General features: G+C 41.7%; 1 protein-coding gene and 1 pseudogene across 2 annotated transcripts; one reads left to right on the top strand and one right to left on the bottom strand.

Moving 5' to 3' along the window:
• Positions 1–886: 886 nt before the first annotated feature.
• On the top strand, positions 887–3,505 carry LOC308438727 (E3 ubiquitin-protein ligase Hakai-like; annotated as a pseudogene). The gene is made up of 3 exons: positions 887–892; positions 2,275–2,843; positions 3,323–3,505. The product of its transcript is annotated as an E3 ubiquitin-protein ligase Hakai-like (transcript).
• Positions 3,506–4,366: 861 nt separating this feature from the next.
• Positions 4,367–12,619, bottom strand: LOC308438807 (bile acid-CoA:amino acid N-acyltransferase; the record flags this gene model as incomplete). The annotated part of the gene is made up of 3 exons (XM_080940310.1): positions 4,367–4,960; positions 9,399–9,601; positions 12,154–12,619. 3 exons carry the CDS (start codon positions 12,617–12,619, stop codon positions 4,367–4,369), a joined length of 1,263 nt encoding a protein of 420 aa, XP_080796436.1.
• Positions 12,620–19,197: the final 6,578 nt, after the last annotated feature.

The following is a 19,197-nucleotide window of genomic DNA, read 5'->3' as shown; positions in this document are numbered from 1 at the left end:
ATAGCTGGCCTGGCAATGCTTCATTAGGCTTGAGTCTTGACTGATCTTCGATCTGTTGAGAGAGGCACAGCAGAGAACTTGCTGTCCCCGAGGCTGACTTGTCCCTGGCAGTTTCTGCTGGTGTCCTGACGCCAGTGAATCAGACTGCTGTAGTCACCTCAGAGAACTACTTCTAAATGATCTACATCCCCTTGTCCTCTGCTTTTTCTCCCCCACCTTTGGACAGTGGGCTAGAACAGGGGATGGAAGCATTTGAAAACCAGTATTAAAAGTAGGTTTAAAAAAAAAAAAAAAAAAAAAAAAAACCTAACCCAAAGACTGGAGAGATGGCTCAGTGATTAAAAGCACTGACTGTTCTTCCAGAGGTCTTGAGTCCAATTTCCAGCAACCACATGGTGGCTCACAACCATCTGTAATGAGATCTGATGCCCTCTTCTGGTGTGTCTGAAGACAGCTGCAGTGTACTCACATACATAAATAAATAAATGAATAGTTTTAAAAATCAAAGCCTACAGTCTAGTCCCAAAATCTATATCATCTGTAAACTGTTGGAGCATGTGAAAGGGTCAGTCCTGCAATTCAAAGCTGTGCCCATGACACAGGCCAACAACGAGATAATGGGAGGAGTCCCAGTGAGGATCCAATATTGATGGTGACACAGAAGCCAGAGGCTTCAAACAGATCAAGAACTCATTGCAATGAATATTTGCAAGTGAAGATGTGGGACACATTGTGACATACTACAGCTTCCACAGTGAGATGTTTTCCATGCTTTGTTTTGGTGTGCGTGTGCATGTGTGTGTGTGTGTATAAATATATATTTATATATGTGTAATACGTGGATATGCATATAATAAAAAAGTCATTTATGTACAGGTTTGCGAATATGGGGGTATGTGTTATCTCCCATGTGTGGATGTGTGTTTGTGTGTGTGTGTGTGTGTGTGTGTGTGTATGTGTGTATGTGTATGTGTGTGTTTGGTAGGGAATGTTTTGAGGTGGAGGGTAGATACAAGAGGATAGGGAAATTTGTGGGATTGCAGTGCATGATGTGAAGCTCACAAAGAATCAATAAGAAAAAATTTTAAGTGATTAAAGTTTACTCTATATAAGATTGTATACTAGCAATGGTGTTTTCTACAAATACATGAGTTTTATTTTCATCTTTGGCTACATTACATTTCCCAGCTGCCTTGCAGCTACATGGAGCAATGTAACCAAGAACCTTGTGTGAAAGTTTCTTTTGGGTCTTTGGATCCTTTGGGGGTGACAGACCCAAAGGTATAAACAGAATACCTTAGAACAGGTAGCATGTGAGTAATAGAAGATTATTTCTCACCATTCTGGAAACTCAGAAGTCCAAGATCAAGCAGAGCACATGTGGACTCACTGCATCTCATTAAGATGACTCTCCCCAGCCATAATTTTACCAGTGTCTGCTGTGAAAACAGGACCCATCCTTATGCTACATAGAAAAAACAAACTTAATATCACAGATAAATACTACCCCAGAGAAAAGGCTTAAATTTTTCTAAGCAGTTGGATCTAATAAACAAGCTTTTAGTATGTAGCCATTCTAATACTTAACAAAATGAGCTTCAAACCAAAGTTAAACAACTTTGAGAAAGAACACATCATACTCATCAAAAGAAAAAAAAATCAGCTAAGATAATTTTGTTAATTCTTCATGTCTATTCCTCAAACACAAGATCACCCATGTTTGCAAAGGAAACACTATTAAAGCTTAAATCACACATCAGCTTTGGGCCTAGAATGAGGAGCAAGTCCCAGAAAGAAAAGAGGCTTGATTTAACCCAGGTTATTCTTAAAGGAAGCTGCATGCCCAGAAAGCATTACAGAGTCTGATAGCTCAGGTACCCTTAGAAAGGCAGAAAGCAGAGAATGCCAAGATCATCCCCAGGTCAGCTATGGTGGGCTGGAGGGATCAGATTAAACAGGGCATCCATCCAAGAGTATGTAGGTGTGAGTCTGCATCAAGACTAGGGTTCACTGTGGGGCACCCCAGAGCTGGGCTCCATTCCTGCCTCTGTGGAAGTAGTGGGTTGAGACAGAGGAACATAAATAATAACGCATGTCTTGGTTGGTCCTTGCCCCGTCCTTGTGTTTTTATTGTTGGTTGAGGTTGGGTCTGCTGTACCCAGAAAACCTTCAAGGCACTGTGCAGTTGCTACTCTTCTTTTTACAAAAATAAAAATAAAATTCATTTATTGAAGTGAAAAAAATTTAAAGAGACCTATAACCATAACCACTAAGGGACACCTTTTCTGGGATTTTAAGATAAACATCTTAGGTTAAAAGGACGGTACACCAGTTCATTTCTGTGACACACGTGGATTGCCTATTAAAGTCTATGGGACAATGATTCCATGCAAGCATGTCTTTTGCTATGACTGTGCAATTTTACATGAAAAAAAGCGGGTGGGGGGGAATAAGATGTGCCCAGGATGTAGTGATCCAATTCAGTGGATTGAACAGGGCACAGGAGGTTCTCTCTTCATGTTCAAGGTTGCAAGAGGACACATCTGTCTCAGAGGGAATTACAGGCTCACATCAACCACTGCCACATGAGAGCCGGAAAGCCTGTTACCCGAGCTTCCCTTGAAAATGTTCATCCTCCCATCGCCCCACCAGCGACTGAAATCCCCAATCATTTCACGGTGCCACCAGACAAGCATCACGCGAGCCACATTCCTCCAAAGCAGCACATCAGGATGCCACCACCTCCTCTGCAACATGTGCGACATGAGCACTACAAGCAGACACATGAGGATATTCGTGCTCCTCCAGCAGAATTGTCCATGGCTCCACCTCCACATCGGTCGGTCAGTCAGGAAACCTTTCCCATTTGCACAAGAAAACACAGCGATGTAAAAATTGTCTCTATTCAGGATGGCTCACGTTCAGGTGCTAGAGAACCACCACCTCCTGCCCCAGCACCTGCTCACCATCATCCTGAATATGAGGGTCGACTGGTGCTGTCTCTCCCTCATCACATTATGCCTCCACAGCAACATTATGCACCACCCCACCTCCTCCACCACCAATAAGACATCCAATGCTACACCCTCCCTGACTGCAGGTACTATATATATATATATATATATATATATATATATATATATATATATATATAGCCAAGCTCCACCTTCACCAATGACCTCTACTCCACCACCAAGAACCCCTCCCATATCATTGTCCAGATGCCACCTTATATGAATCCTCCTCCTTCAGGATCCCCTCCACTTCAGCATGGTGGCCCACCTGTAACTGCACCCATTACAATCCTAACTCTTTACCCAAGTTTACTGAAAATCAAGGAACTCTGAACCCTCCATTTACACAACCAGGGGGAATGAGTCCTGGCATATGGCCTGCACCAAGAGGGCTACCACCTCCTCCGTGTATGCAGGGCCTGCCTTCTCAAACCCCACTACCTGGACCACATCATCCAAATCAAACAAGATACAGACCGGATTACCAGTGATCACAGTGTTTTGAACTAAAGATATAACAAGGAAGACAAGATTAAATTAGTCGATCTTAATTGAGCTCTGACTGTGGATGGAAAACTGCCTCTTTTGAGGTAGCTATCACACAAAAAGTCTTGTCTTAAAATGGTTTAATCTGACCTTAGGACTGCTTTCAAGTACTCTTGCAGTGCAGATGAATGACTTGGTTGAGCACGACTAATCTTAACAACTGTTATGTTGGTGTGATAAATTTTCCCAAAAACAACCATTTGTAAAGAATTTGAAAAAAAAAAGTCACTGTTACACTATGAGAAATATCGCATTTATTAAACCCAGTGTTTAGTTTTTCTTGTGATGCATCTTACTAACCTGTGTAAAAGAATTAAATTTCAAAATGGTTGTAAAAATGCTATTTTTATGTGAATTTAAATGCAGTCATATCATTTTAACCCATATTTACCACTAATTTTCCAAAGTTAAAATAAAATCCTAAAAGTAAGTCTAAAAAAAAAAATTAATAAGTAACAATATATAATTTTTTTCGTGTTTAAAAAACCAAAGTATTCTGTGGATTATCACTGATAATTTCCCTAATAATTATCATTACAGAAAGTTGCTATGTTGTTGAACATTTTAGGAAAAGCCTAAGATTTTATTTATACAGATAAAAGGCTCTCGCTGTGTGACATTTCAGTCCATGGAAAACCCCTTTCCCCTTCCAAAGTCAAGAGGGTATCATTCTCTGTCCTGCGTTTTCCCGTGGTACTCTCCTTCCTCGCCTGATAAGATGACAAAGACATTCCTCTATGGAGGGGAGGAGTCGTGCTGGCCAGGAGAGGTCCAGCTTCACTTTCCAGCAATATAATCAAGTCCACTCAGAGCTGACTGCTCAACTCTGGAATGAGATGCTGCTTGAGAAATTTCTGTATCGCCTTCCAAGAATGCTCCTGTGCGGCCGCATGTGGGGTAACCTCTCCTCCCCAGTTGATGCTTGGGATCAGAAAGGGAATCCTTGAGGCTTGGCATAGTGGGGAGTAGGGAGGCTCAATCAGGTGACCTGCCCCAGGGTAAGACAGCAGGGTCCAGTTCTTCTTTCCACTTTTTATCAGCTGGGCTGTGGCTTGGTGAGCATACACTTTGCTGCTGAGATTTTTATCATCTTCTCCCACCACGAAAAGGAAATGGCCATGAGCCTTTTCAATGGGAAGACAATATTTGCTATCCTCAACTGTGGTTTCCTCAAAGATTCGGTAAAACTCTACAAGTCCCAAGGCATTGGTGGTTATGAGTTCTTTGTTGCTGGGTGTAGGCTGGTGGACCTTACCACGATATACATGTGGAGTGCTAGTAACAAAATTCGGCCCACTTATAAGTACAGTGGCTGTTACTCGTTTTAGGTTAATAGCCATGGAAAGCCCAATCTCTGCTCCAGCGCATACAGAAACAATGCCAACACCCGGGCCCAGGACCTGTAAACAGTGAGAATGAGACTTTACTCTTCCATTAGGAAATCCACGATCTCTGAGAAACAAGAAAAAAAAATAACGGGCAAGTTAAAAACAAAACCACCTAAAGAGCACACACAGGTGCTTATATGTCAATAGCTAGAGTTGTGGGATACAGGATATTTATCTAATCGGGCTTTACTGTAGATATGTTGGATTTGGCATTATGCTTGTTTCTGTGGTCAAAATGCCTTCAAGAAAAATTATGCCAGGTCAAGAAATACAGTACTGTGGTGAAGTTCTTTGCTATCATGCAGTAAGCCCTAAGTTCAATCCCCACAGAGCAAAGAAACAAAAACAGCAAAATTCAATGTAGTCAGGAAAACAGAGTGAATGCGTTACTGTGAATAACACGAGTCAGGGAATGGTTGAGAGGTAAACTTCACTGCAGAGGGATGGGTTTCCTACCGACAGAGGTGAATCTGAAGGCAAGCTAGGACAGTGCATGGAACTTGAATAGAAAAATAAGAAAATTTCAACATATTTTTTATTGTCAATCATCAAACACGCCCAACAAAGCAATAATATCAGGTTATCAGATAATTACCAGCCAGATGAGAAGACTGGAGATAAGGACCTTGGAGAGACACCTAGATAATAAGAGTATCACATTTACTATAACAACGTATATAGATAGATCAGTTGGATCAAAGAATCTCAGAGAAATGGATGTAAATTGAATTTTTACACATTAAAAAAATTGGAGTTGGGGGGAAGGGGGTGCCTCGGCCTGCCCTTCCCCCTGAGGGACCAGCCACAAGACAGTATAATATAGAATAAAGCTTATTCAGGGTAACTGTGGGACGGAGCTTAGACAAAAGGACAGAAGGAAACTTCTATGAGAGGAGATGGACTGGGAGCACATGGCCAAGAGAAACAGTGGGGAGACTAGAGACAAAAGGGACTTCCAAGAGACAAAGGGACTGCCACACCTACATCCCTGGGCCTGCTCCAGCTCCAGCTGTGCAAAGTTACAAGTCTTACTTCAATCTAGAAGTTGCCTTTCCTTCGTGGAGTTCAATCTATGCTTCCTGGCCCTAAGTATGAAGGATGCTGCTTCACTGATGCTGGACCAGTTGATTGTGCCAGAACCTCCCCTGTTGTCATGGAGACAGAAGCTTCCATCCCTGCCCACCTCGACTATCAACATCTCCAGCTCTCTACCTATATGGGACACCCCTGTATCAAAGGAAGACACTGAGGAGGTGACTTGCGATGTGTCTGGAGGACTGTAACCCTGTGTGGTTTCACCCTTTGCTATTCTATACCCAGGGGATATAAAAATTACTAAAAATGGGTGTCTGTAAGCATTTCATAGAAAAAAATGCGATTTGACTGATCGCATTAATTTCACCATGAGCCCTAATATTTTTCTCATTATATGTTAGTCACCTTATGTTTTTCTACCTGTCAATCTTCCTCTGCCTTGATATGAGGATTTCGCTGTACGGGCACTGAGACGGGTAGTTAATGCTCCCACAGCCTAAGAGATTGATTGCTACACTTGTCTTAGACGATGAGGTTTATGTCAGCCTCAACTGCCTCCTTGATACAGCAGGTACACACTACTCATCATGGAAATTTTTTAACTCAAAATACTTTTTGGCGTTAATTACTTAAGGAAAAAAAAATAGAGGATTGACTGAGAGAGCCCATGCTCTAGAAGAAGCTGTTCTTTATATGGGCTCCAAATTCAAAATATTAAGGCTCATCTGAGCACCTCCTGCCATTCTAACTGTAACTGGATTCATGTTATAGCTCTGCCTTTTATTGGTTCAACAATATTTTGAGAACAGGTTCAGACTGTCTTGAGGGATGTATAAAATATTTTTTCATCTCAGTTCATACAGATACTCTTCATCCATAGGTTAGTGCCATTGGCCATGTTACATTCTAAGTTTCTTCAGCTGAGGAAATACCCACTTCTCTTATTACCTCAATTAAAAACTTTGTTAGGGATAATTCTTTTTGGAGCTTCGTTATTAATTTAGAAATTGCTATTGAAATAATTGTCTTATTTCTATTTCTGCTTCCAGACACTTTCAGATATCAGGGGCTGCCATCCAGTTTGCCCAGAGGAAAAATCCATATGCTTTATTTTAACAAATTGGAAAGGGGAGATGCCTAGGGCCATGCAGGAGGAAGGACAGATGGCTTTAGAATTCATGGGATGCAGCCCACAGGTTACCACAGTTACATGGGTGGGCCTTGGTGTTGCATGCCCCCGGGGACCATGTGCCCTGAGGGCTCCATGCTGTGGTAGAGCTCTGCTCTGCTTGCTGCCCTCACATCCCTCTTCATCTAAGAACTGTCTGAGAACTCTAAGGGGCTTCCAGGCCCTCACTGGACCGTGTCTCTGACACTCACAATACTAATGCTTGATCTCCTTCAGGCATCGCTGCTGGAGCAGATGATGACCCTGTCACTGTCCTAGAGAAGAACTTGGGGACGTAGATTGTCATCAGTGGCCACCACCCTTAGAAAACATTTGGAAAGACAAAGTTGCTCGTGAAGCTGGGTTGAGATGCTTTTACTGCTGAAGCTGATGTGGGAAATCTTAGGGAACAATCTGAAGTTCAGAAAGGCTCACTTTCATCAGTTAAGCTAGGGACATGTTATGGTCAGGGAGCAAGGACACGGGCAGCACTGGCTGACGTGACTCTCCCTGAGGCTGGACTGGTGAGGACTGGTTTCTTACACCCATTTTGTCCTCAGCTTCCTGAAACGATTTAAGAGTTGCTGATGCACAGATATGCATTTTGAGGATTTAAGGTAGATATGACTGATTTTTATTTAAAACTTTAGATTTGTGATTCTTTTATGATTCTTACAAAATTGGTTTTAAGGATAACTAATAAAAGTAATTACTTCTTTCTTTGTACCTGCAAATTGCTACCTGCCAGTAAGAGAAACTGACTAAGAAAACTGCCTTGCTTGCTTACTACATTTCGTTAATCTATAACAAGTTGCTTGGTTATGAATATTTTTGAGAATAATTTGTTTTTCTTTACCTGTACCGAGTAATGTTATTTCTTGTGTGGGTATTGGAAAATCAGATTTTTTATATATATAATCATTTACTAGACGAAAACTAAAATGTCATCACATTATAATTGTATACTGCTTAAAAGATTTTGCTGGGCTATCTACTCAATAAAAGAAAGAATAAAAAAAAATTGGAGTTAATAAGGAGTCATACCTTAAGTGACACAGGTGTGCTAGTCACCCATGAAAGGCATTTAGCCATAATTTTAAGGCTAATATGACTGACTTGGTGTAGTAAAGCAATGTATCCATCCTCAGAGGGTACTTTTTGATGACTCTGAGGTGCTGTCTTTGGTTACCTATCTTTTTAGTGTCTGCTATCAGGCCAATCTATTCTACTTACTGATTTTTCTCTTCTGCAAAATAACAAAAAAAAAAAAAAAAAAAAAAAAATCAAGTGATCAAAATCTGTGTTCTTGACTGTTCTTTCTATCTTAAGATGATGATATGACAGTGTGTTCTTGATTAGGAACTCTTCATCTCCCCAAAAAGTGACTGCTATGGATTAAATGCTAACACAAGGGGTCTTCTGTTGTGTTTTGCTTCGGTTTGGTTTTTTGGTTTGTTTGTTTGGTTTTGGTTTTTCTCATGGTCTAGAGCTCTGGAGACAGACAGCTCAGACTCTGGTTCTGGGAAACATGTCCACAAGTTGTTTGTTTACAGATGTAGATACATGCAACTTCTGGGACTGTGGCGAGATCAGTCAGGTAAGTGTTTGCCATGCATTATATTCCCAGGACCTTTTTAAAGAGTCAGCTGTCTGGGAACCTCAGCCTCGAGACAATAGGCACAAGAACACCTTTGGGGCTCACTGTCCACACAGCTTATCCTGACAGGTAATCCACATGCCCCAGTGAGAGACCCTGTTTGAAAAAACAAGATGGATGGACCCTTAAGAACAACACCCAAAGTTGACCTCTGTCTCTAAAAGCATGTGCACACTTGTTTACACACACACACACACACACACACACATACATCCACACATGAGAGATAACACATACCCCCATATTCAGAAACCTGTACATAAATGACTTTTTTATTATATGCATATCCATGTATTACACATATATAAATATATATATTTATACACACACAGAGTATGTGTGTGTGTGTGTGTGTGTGTGTGCTCACACGCACGCATATTCATGTATGTTGTGCTTGGGAGAGTCCCAGTCACTACTTACAAATAGTTACAAATGGAACATCCAAACCAGAAAGAACAAAAGGCTACAAAGCAAAAATACAGCTTTGGTGGAATCATACTTCAAAGTTAACACAACTTGCAGAGAAGTGAAATTAATTTAACACTGGGACAAAAAATAAAATAAAATCATACTAATGAGCCTAAAATTACCTTAGGATGTCTCAGAAGAAACTCTACACCTTCTTCAAAATACTCTAGATCTATTTTCTCCAATTGGGAGGGCAGGTCATCATAACCCCAGTAAGCCAAAGCGAAGGCGGCAAAGCCACGGCTGGCCAGGAGGCTGGCCCGGAACTCAATCAGTCCACCAGAGCGTCCAAACAAGTCAATGACCCCTGGGAAAGGACCTTCTCCTGGAAAAGAGCAACACAAAACAAGTCATATACAAAAAGAAGGCAGGAAGCCAACTGGAGGGGCAGTTCTGATGCTAAGGTACTGTTTAGCAGTTGGTTCTTGATCTGTCAGTAAAGAAAGCCATGGGCCAATTGCTGGGTGGAAGGTACAGGAGGGACTTTTAGGTCCCTGGAGAAGAAAGGACATTCCTATGGGCATATGGTTAGAGATGTTTAGCAGGGACTAGATTATTAACCACCTAAAGTTAGGGCAGGTGGAAGGTTTAGAGGTAAGGGTAATGACAGGGCATGTTTTCCAGGTAGGAGACAGTAGCACCCAACAATTGTACCAAGAAGTCAAGTTGAAAATGAACAACTGTGTGTGTGTGTGTGTGTGTGTGTGTGTGTGTCTTTTATCTGTGGATTCAAGGGAAGATGGGTGGGGGTTGGTAGCATGGCCCATTTCCAGAGCACAGGCAGGCTATCAAAAGTTACATGTAACACCAATGAGACTAGGAAGCCGAGAAGAAGAACTGCATCTTGGGATTTAATGCATAAATTCTCAAATAGAACATTCAAATATTCAGCCTGGTGTTTAAAATGAAGACTGGTCAATATGTAGTGGAATATAAGTTTTATGGATTTAATTAGAATCTACATTTAATGACATATTTACTTCTTGAGGCCCAGAATAGTATTAATTTCCGCAGGCTTTGAGTAGTTTCCGTTTGAAGATAGCCTTTGAAGTTGACCTTTGAAAGTATCAGTCACAGAGAAGCACATGTAAACAGACATAGTATATTTTATGTCAAATGTTATGACCTTCTAGATTTCCCAAATGTCATGTGTATACGTACCTTTTATTGTTAAGACTCCTGGCACAATTTGTATAATATTTCTTAGGGGAAGTAGAACCTTTAAGAACCTTCATGTCCCTAAGAGTATACCCTCACAGAGTCTAGTTAGACAAAAGTTTTCACTATATAAGTGATGTTCATGGCTCCAAGGTATCTGTAATGATTATACTGTCTAAAATATCTTGTAAGAGATAACAGCTCAGTAGCTCAGTCTTAGAGCACTTGCCTCAAGTACCTATCATGCCTCTAGGGTAATGGCAGGCAGCAGGGGTGGAGATGGGGCACCAAACATCCTTCTCAGTTCCACTGTGGCAACCACTGGGAAAGCAACTGTGAGCATGTGAGAAGATGTAAATGAAGACTCTTTCTTTTACTTTCTTGCCCCTGCTGCTGAGGGTCCAGTGAAAGAAGTGGTCAGTCAGAGCATCAGTCCATATTCACTCTGTGCAGGCAGATATTTCTAAAATAAACCAGAGCCCACCCACCACAATTATAATCATTTCTATCTTAAAACTTGACTTTAGGAAAGGAAGGTTAACTATGTCTAGTTAGAGACTGGCTTCGCACGGAAAAAAAAGGCACTGAGTAGTTTTTAACAGGCTGAGAGAAGAAATGAGATGACGTAGTATGTGCAAAAACTCTGCTAATTAGGGCAGATTCCACCATAATTTGTATAGTCTCTGAGCTGGGGACAGAAAGGGAGACTCCCTTATTAGCGGATTTTCTCCTTCTCTAACCTTCTCCGGAGAAGTCAGGTAACCTTCATTTGTTTATATGATCAAGTCCCCTTCTCCTGACAAAACCCGTTCGGCCAGAACCTGAGATTCTTAAAACACTTGCTCATGCCAATGAGGCATTTCACGTAATCCCCAACCAATGGCTTTTACGGATCCTGGATGTCCCTGCCCTCAGTTCCAGAAAACTTTATAAGCCTTCAATCACCCTAAGTGAAGCTGATCTGCAGAAGGTCCCAGAGGACAGGGAAACCCACAACAATGTATCTCACTTTGGAAACCACCATGTTAGTACACGAATAAAGATGAGTTTACATCTTCTGATGGGTGGGAAGGACCTGCAATGTTTTGACACCTAATTTAACTTTTGTGACCAAATACATGTCATTCCTCCTTTGGACCCCAGATTATTTGGTACCAGAGTCTCTACATACCCAAAGTCCCAGGTGATAGCAAATAACACACCTGGTGCCAGCATATCATCCAGAGGCAAAAGGCCTGTGCCAACATATATGTTTTAACAGGGATGTGATACTAAACTACAACAAAAAACAATGCTGTTTCCTTGGCACAATGAAGTGTTCTATATTTTGACTCTTGAGTATAAAAATATTTAACTGATCTAAACAAGCTTAAAATGAGTGTTAAGATATTTCTTCTGACAATAGCTTTATTTAGAGACTTCAGTTAGCCATCCTTTTGTGAACTAAACTTAACCTACATCCAACTCTTCAGAAGCTTCACAATATAGGGACCCCCACAAACTCTAACCAGCCCTTGCCTCAGAAAAGCTTCAGAGTGTGTGGGTAAAACTTGAATTAGAATAGAATATTACCTATTTCTTACTCTGAGACAAAATTAACCCGACTTCTCAGGATAGTGAGAACTTTTTATTACCCATGTCCAAGCTGAATTTCTATCGGTACAAAACATCCCACCCAGAGGAAACAGAGATGACACTAGCCAGAGTGATTCTACTCACCTGGAGGCAGAAACAGGGCTCCCCGGATGCGGCCATCCTTTACCTGGATCCTCGTGACACCAGGTGCCACATACCACCTTTCCAGAGTCAGGCTATCCAATGGAGGACTGGCAACTATGCCCTGTACTGAAAAGTGTGGATGGCAAAGTTTTATGTGGACTTGGTATGGACTATTCATCACATCTCTTTTTACCAATCTATTCAGTATCTTTTCTGGTTTCAAGGACCAGAAAAGACCCATGGGATGGACCCCTATATAGTCTCCTCCAAGTGAGGAATCACGCTCCAGGTCTACCTCACCCACTTCACTGGCCCTGTAGAAGGCCTGAGAATTAAACAGGTTTCCCTTCTCGTCTTTCAGTGATGCCTGAAGGCACACAAGCTGAAAGGGGGCCAGGCCTGTGACCTGGATGTGCACGGGTTCATCGACAAGTGCTCTGAGAGGAACAGCTGTCAGCTTGGCCATTTTCGCAGAGGAAACCTTGGACAATTCTTCAGGAGTATCTTCACCAAAACCTCAAAATAGAAAGAAACAGAAATGAAATGAAGTTGTGATAGGGTTAATGAATGAGGGAAGGACCGGAGTCAGACCTCTTAGGATTCAATCTTAACTCTCCACTGATTTGTCGAAAATACTCTGTGATCATTTGGTAATGCAAGATACCTCAGAGGGGTATTTCAACAGATTTCTAGAAGCTGGAGAGCATGCTCGCAAATGTGAGATGTCTAAACAGCTCTCCAACTCAGGATGATGTCAGGTCATTAAGGAGGACATCTCAATCTGTGTCACACACAACTCTGGCAAAAGCAGAATTGAGATATGAGGTTGGAAACACGCTGATTGATTAAATATTTCCCTGTTCAGAATAAGGGTCACCACTAACAAATGTCTTTCACAGGCACTTGTGTGTTTCCCCTTGCAGAAAACAAATGTAGCTGTTGCTTTGGTTTAGGAGTTATACAGTCCTGAAACACAATTGGAGGCAGGTAAGACCTTCAAAGCATACAGAAGACTTGCTGAAATGTTTATTTATCCTCTTGCCCTTAAATGTGAACACAAGAGTGACCATTACTGCTAACAACCAGAACTATAGCATCAGATATTTATCCATTTATCTGTTGTGTTGGTTTCATTTTAACTTGCTTTGCTGAGAATGCCAGAGATCTAAATGGATCAAACTCCATCACAGGACAAACAGCTACTCATAGATAGCAAGAAAATGTTCCTTCTACTCTGATATTCACTTAAGATAAAAGAACAGAAGGCAAGTCACAGAGAGCCGTGAGAAACATAATGGAAAAGGAGGTAGACTTTTGATGGGTGCTGGCTGGTTTGATAGAACTCTGAGAAACTAAGAACATGTCTCCCCCTGTCTGTGTCTACAGGTCTACAGGACAACACCAAAAGACCACAACACAGGGCACAATCTGAGATGAAGCCAGGGAGGCTTTCAAGCTTTCACTTGGAGCATCCTCCAGAGGATGGAGATGGAGCCGTGGAGAGAGATCCCTATGCTGAGAAAACCAGGAGTATTATCACTGAGCCAAGCAAATTTTCTAGTGACCCTTGTTCCAGAATTCTCACCAGAAATCCTCAGTTTAAAAGGCTAGAAAATAGCTGTTAAAGCCAAAAATCCTCCCAAGGGGCTCTTGAATGCCGATAATCCAGGTTCCTGGTGAGAAAGAGGACATAATCCCACCACTAAAACATTTGTGATGCACTGAACTTAATAAGTCTGTCACAGTTTCTGACCCAAGTCACACTTGGCTTAGGCCACACTGATTAACCCCAAAGCCTAACAAAACATGGTCAAAGCTCTTTTCTTATTAAGTTTACTTGTGTGTGTGTGTGTGTGTGTGTGTGTGTGTGTGTGTGGTTTCTGTGACAGCTGATGGGAGCTGACTCTTTCCTTCAATCGCGTGGTCCCCAGAGTCAGAAGTCAGCTTCTCAGGCTAGGCAGCAAGTGCTCCTACCCCCTGAGCAACATCACTGTTCCCCCTTGGATATTGTTTTTATACAACACATTCAGGATCCATATTTTATAATGATGCATAAAAGTTATTTAAAATTCATGAAGAATCACTATAACAGAAAGAAGTAGCCCAGACAAGGGAATTACCAGACAACAGATAAAAAAGATACCAAACAGATATAAGAACAGCTCAAACTGAACTATGAAGAGAAAAAACAAGATGAGAGATTAGAGAACTTGAGACCTGGGAAAATATTTAAATATTAATGGTTTAATATACAGCATAAATTCTCTAATAGTTGTCACCTTAGAAAGACATGTTTGAGATAGGCACAGGGGACATACTTATAAAAACTAGGGCTGAATTTCCCCACAATTCACTGAGAAGCACCGTGCTTACAGTCACAAGAAGTTGAACAAAAAACGGGGACAAACCCAGCAGAAATCCGAGCCGTCATTACAAACTGCTGATACATGGCAAACTTTACGGTAGCCAGAGAAAAGTGAACATGTTACAGAGGAAAAGAGCAAACGTAAGGTAATGCTTGGCTTTACCAGACAGACAGACAGGGCAGGTGAAGTAACCCCTCACTCACAGTGTTCAAAAGAAGAGAGAAAAATAAGTAAATAAAACAAAATGTCTAAAATTCCTTGTCTAAGAAATATACCCACGGAAAATGAAGGCAAAAGAAAGAAATTTCCACTGGGAAAAGGAGCAAGAAAAGATAAAGAGCAAGAACACATTTATTATCTGGGTAAATATAAAAGCCCTTCTCAAAATTTCATCACTTACATAGATACATATGTGAGCTTAAAGATAGCTAAAAGTCTGTAGCCTGTTCAAAATAAATCTAACTGTATTGTGGGGCTTATCTACGATAGGACAAACAGGTGGAAATGTAGTAACCGTGGGATTCTTATATCTCTGTTTGCCAAGTAATGTAAGATTTTCTACAGGTAGGTGACGAAAGCTTCAAGCACTCCCAGGACTTTCCTGAGCTGAGAATAGGTATGAGAGCTACCAGGCGTCAGAACAGTTCATTAAAGGAGCTGCAACGCAAAGAAAGGGTGCAGCTAGTAAAAACTCACGGCAGTGACACAGCAATACCCGGAAATGCGGACTGCTCTGGATGAGGAGGCCCTGGAGGTCAGCACAGACGCGAAGGACTTCCCAGGGACTCTCAACCCAAAGCTCTGACAATTTTGTGGATAACCTAAGGGTTTTTTTTTTTTTTTTTTTTTTTTTTTTTTTTTTTTTAATGCAGACTATCCAATCAGGGCCGGGGAAAATGTTTTAGTATTTCTCTCCTCAACCAGGCATGAGTAGGCTGAACCAAGAGAGGCAACCTAAGACCTTGGAAGTTGGACTTTGGATAAATGCCTGAAATAAAGATAAAAAAGCATCAGGGCTGCGAATGTGGGAAGGCCCTAACAAACTCGGGTCTTTGACAACAACTCTCCTCTGACACCATGTCCTTTGCTGAAATGTGTACCCAGCACTAGGAATAAAGAGTCAGGAGGGACGCTAAAGGCAGCCTGGGCTCCACAGGGAGACCATGTGTCTGGAAAACAAAAGAGCCAAACAACAAGAGAGACTGTCGCTGTGACTGTGTGTGCTGTTTCACATGCAAGTCTCAAAGGCAAGGGGATAAAATAATCTGGGGTTCAGTCTTGCACATGTCTGTTCTCAATACTGGCCTGTCTGAGTCAGGGTTTCTATTCCTGCACAAACATCATGACCAAGAAGCAAGTTGGGGAGGAAAGGGTTTATTCAGCTTACACTTCCACATTGCTGTTCATCACCAAAGGAAGTCAGGACTGGAACTCAAGCAGGTCAGGAAGCAGGAGTTGATGCAGAGGCCATGGAGGGATGTCACTTACTGGCTTGCTTCCCCTGGCTTGCTCAGCCTGCTTTCTTATAGAACCCAGGACTACCAGCCCAGGGATGGCGCCACCCACAATGGGCGGGACCCTCCCCCCTTGATCACTAGTTGAGAAAATGCCTTACAGCTGCATCTCATGGAGGCATTTCCTCAACTGAGGCTCCTTTCTCTGTGATAACTCCAGCTTGTGTCAAGTTGACACAAAACCAGCCAGTACAGGGCCCAAAGCTAGGGACACTCCTAGGATATACCTCCTTGTGGTTTTCTGAGTGAGCCTGTTTGGGTTTTCCACGTCATAGCTGGAAGGGCAAGAAACCGGCAGCTGAACATTATAATCTCAGCCACTTTGTATTTGTCAAGAAGGCAAAAGCCCCTGTAGGAACTCAAATGGGAGGGAAGAGCAGAGACTTCTTTTGTTAAACAGCAATAGGTGAAAGGGAGGAGGGTATGGGATATATGCATGCACTTCTGTTTAGATCTGTACTGCCATCTGCAATCATTTGGGAATAAAATCTTCCATAGCAGGAGTGAGTGGAATACGGGGGCAAATGATAAATCAACATAATTCTATTTCAGATTGCATTATGGGGCTGAAGAGACAGTTCTGTGGTCAGGAACACTGGCTGTTCTTCCAGTGGGAAGAAGACTCCTAATGCTCACATAGTGACCCTAACTGTCCGTAACTCCAGTTTCAGATAACCAGATGCCTTTTCCGGCCTCTGAGGCACAGGGCATAGAGGTGGGACACGGACATACATGCAGGCAGAACACCCACGTATGTAAAATAAAAACAAAAACGAGAGAAAAATAGAAGGGTGGTTGAAGAGAGGTGTAATGACTATTCTTGGTTGTCAACTTGACAGCATCTAGGATGTATGAGGGATGGTTATATCGTGTTGGACATAATCATGCCTGGTTAAAGATATAATGTGTTTGTGATTGCACTGGAATAGTTACATTGTTTAGAAGTAACTGTGATCTGGTTATTATCATTTTGAAGTTAATCATGGCATAGAGAAATATGATTGTGTGTGAAGTTGACAAAGGGTAGACTCGTGGTGGCTATTCTTGCTTTAACTTGATGGAGGGCTAACCTGTGAAAGGGTTTTTTTTCTTTTGAAGTGAATGAATACAGTTCTAATTCAGACCTTTGAAGCAGAAAGGCACACACATTTGACCTGGCTCTTGAGGAAGAAACAGACACCTTTAATCTGAGCTGTACCTTCTGCTGGAAGTTTATGTAAAGACAGAAAACAAAAGCTCTTTACCTGCTTGCTCTTGCCTTGATAGCACATCCACTCCTTGACTGCTCTTAGAACCCACTTCTTCAGGATTCCAGCATATAGTAAAGGCCAGATGAGACACCAGGCCTGTGGAGTGAGCAACTACTGGATTATTAAACTTTCCATCACAGCCATTGTTGGGTTATCTGGACTGCAGCCTGTAATATCATTCTATAAATTCTGTTACTCTAGAGAACCCAAATACGGGTGAGCTTCTTCTGTGCCTCACCCAGCCCCTCCCCCAAGCTCACTTTGACAGAACGGCAGCAAACAATTTATTTTGAGGGGTTAAAAGATATACAGTGGGTCTAGAGAGATGGCTCAACAGTTAAGAACACTGACTGCTCTTCCAGAGGTCCTGAGTTCAATTCCCAGCATATGGTGGCTCACAACCATCTGTAATGAGATCTGATGCCCTCTTCTGGCCTGTCTGAAGACAGACTGCTACAGTGTACTCATACATAAATAAATCTTTTCTAAAAAGATATACAATGAATGGTTGGCTGGGGTGGTTCCTTACACACACACACACACACACACACACACACACACACACACAAATGTGGAGCAGACAAATATGAATAAATGTGAATTATCAGCCACTAGAGAGTTGTGCTGAGGATAAAAATCTGTATTTGTCTCATTAACAATCTCCAGAATTTGAAGACTCACAATCATGTAGGAATGAAGAATACAGTCAGAAATGGAATCTGTATCTCCAACTCTGCCAAACTGATCTGTAAGAGTTTCCCCAGTGAATCGCTGAGGATCAGGCATGGCCCTGTTCCAAGCCATAGAATTCCTCCTCACACTAGCATCAGCCTTTAGGCCCTTCTCAGAGCTCACCGGTCAGCCTCTTTATCCAAGCAGGAGAGACTGCCCTAGTTGTCCTGCTTGTTTTTCTTAAGTACCCACTCTTATTCTATCAGGAATAGAATATTCACTACCAGGAAGTATTCCCAAATTAAATAGTCATGAGGTTTCCACTTCATAAAGTATTTTCCCAGTGTAATCCCAACATATAATAATCCTAACCTTAAAAGAAAATCATCTTTCAAATGAAATATAAATAGTGCAGGCTAGTTAGTGTTCCCCACTAGAGGATTTTGTCTACCATATTCTAACTGTATTCTAGGTAAGTGCTAAAAAGAGGGAAAACTGTTCTTAGAGAGTAGGACGGCATCAAGGAGAGAAAAGTGATTTCTGGTAGCCTTTTGTGTACCTCAAAAAATCTCAGTACCTCAGGTCCCCGGTAACATCCCTTCTAAGCGAAATCTGACAGAAAAGGGCACTGCATTGCTCACACCTGTGGGAGCCCCAGAGCGCTCCAAGATCACACAAAAAGCAAACGGAGAATTTGTCCAAGAACTAGAGAAAAATCAGATTTTTTAATTTTCATTTTAGGAGTTTGTGATTTTTAACTTATTTCTAATCCACTCAAAGCAAACAGCTTTGATTACAAAATGACCTATTTTCCTTTCTCACTTGAAACTGCTTTTCAGGAAAACCTCAGTTGCTCTAAAACCAGAGCCTCAAATGCTCCTGACACTGCACTTGACATTGGGGTAAAGAGCAAACAGCGTAGCCCCTGATCCCTGTCCCCATCCCTGCTCTGGCTACATAGAAACTCACATTGTAGGGAACCTAGTGCCTGTCTTTCCTTCCTGTTTTTATACAATATATCACATACCTATATACATGTGTATACACATATAGTGTGTGTGCATGCACACTGCCACATGCAAGACATAGTTCATATAAGGGTCAGAGGACAATGACCTAAAGCTCTCAGGCTTGGGGACAGTGCCTTTACCTACTGTCATTTCCCTGACCTTTTGTTTGTTTAAAACTCCACTGCCAATATTTGGTTTTATCTGGCCACTAATTTAAATAAAAAAGTCAATA

The sequence above is a fragment of the Micromys minutus genome (genome assembly GCF_963924665.1).
Source record: "Micromys minutus genome assembly, chromosome: 28".
In the NCBI taxonomy this organism is placed as follows: domain Eukaryota; kingdom Metazoa; phylum Chordata; class Mammalia; order Rodentia; family Muridae; genus Micromys; species Micromys minutus.
Note: the sequence above shows the minus strand (reverse complement) of the source record. Positions and strands in the feature narration are given on the sequence as shown.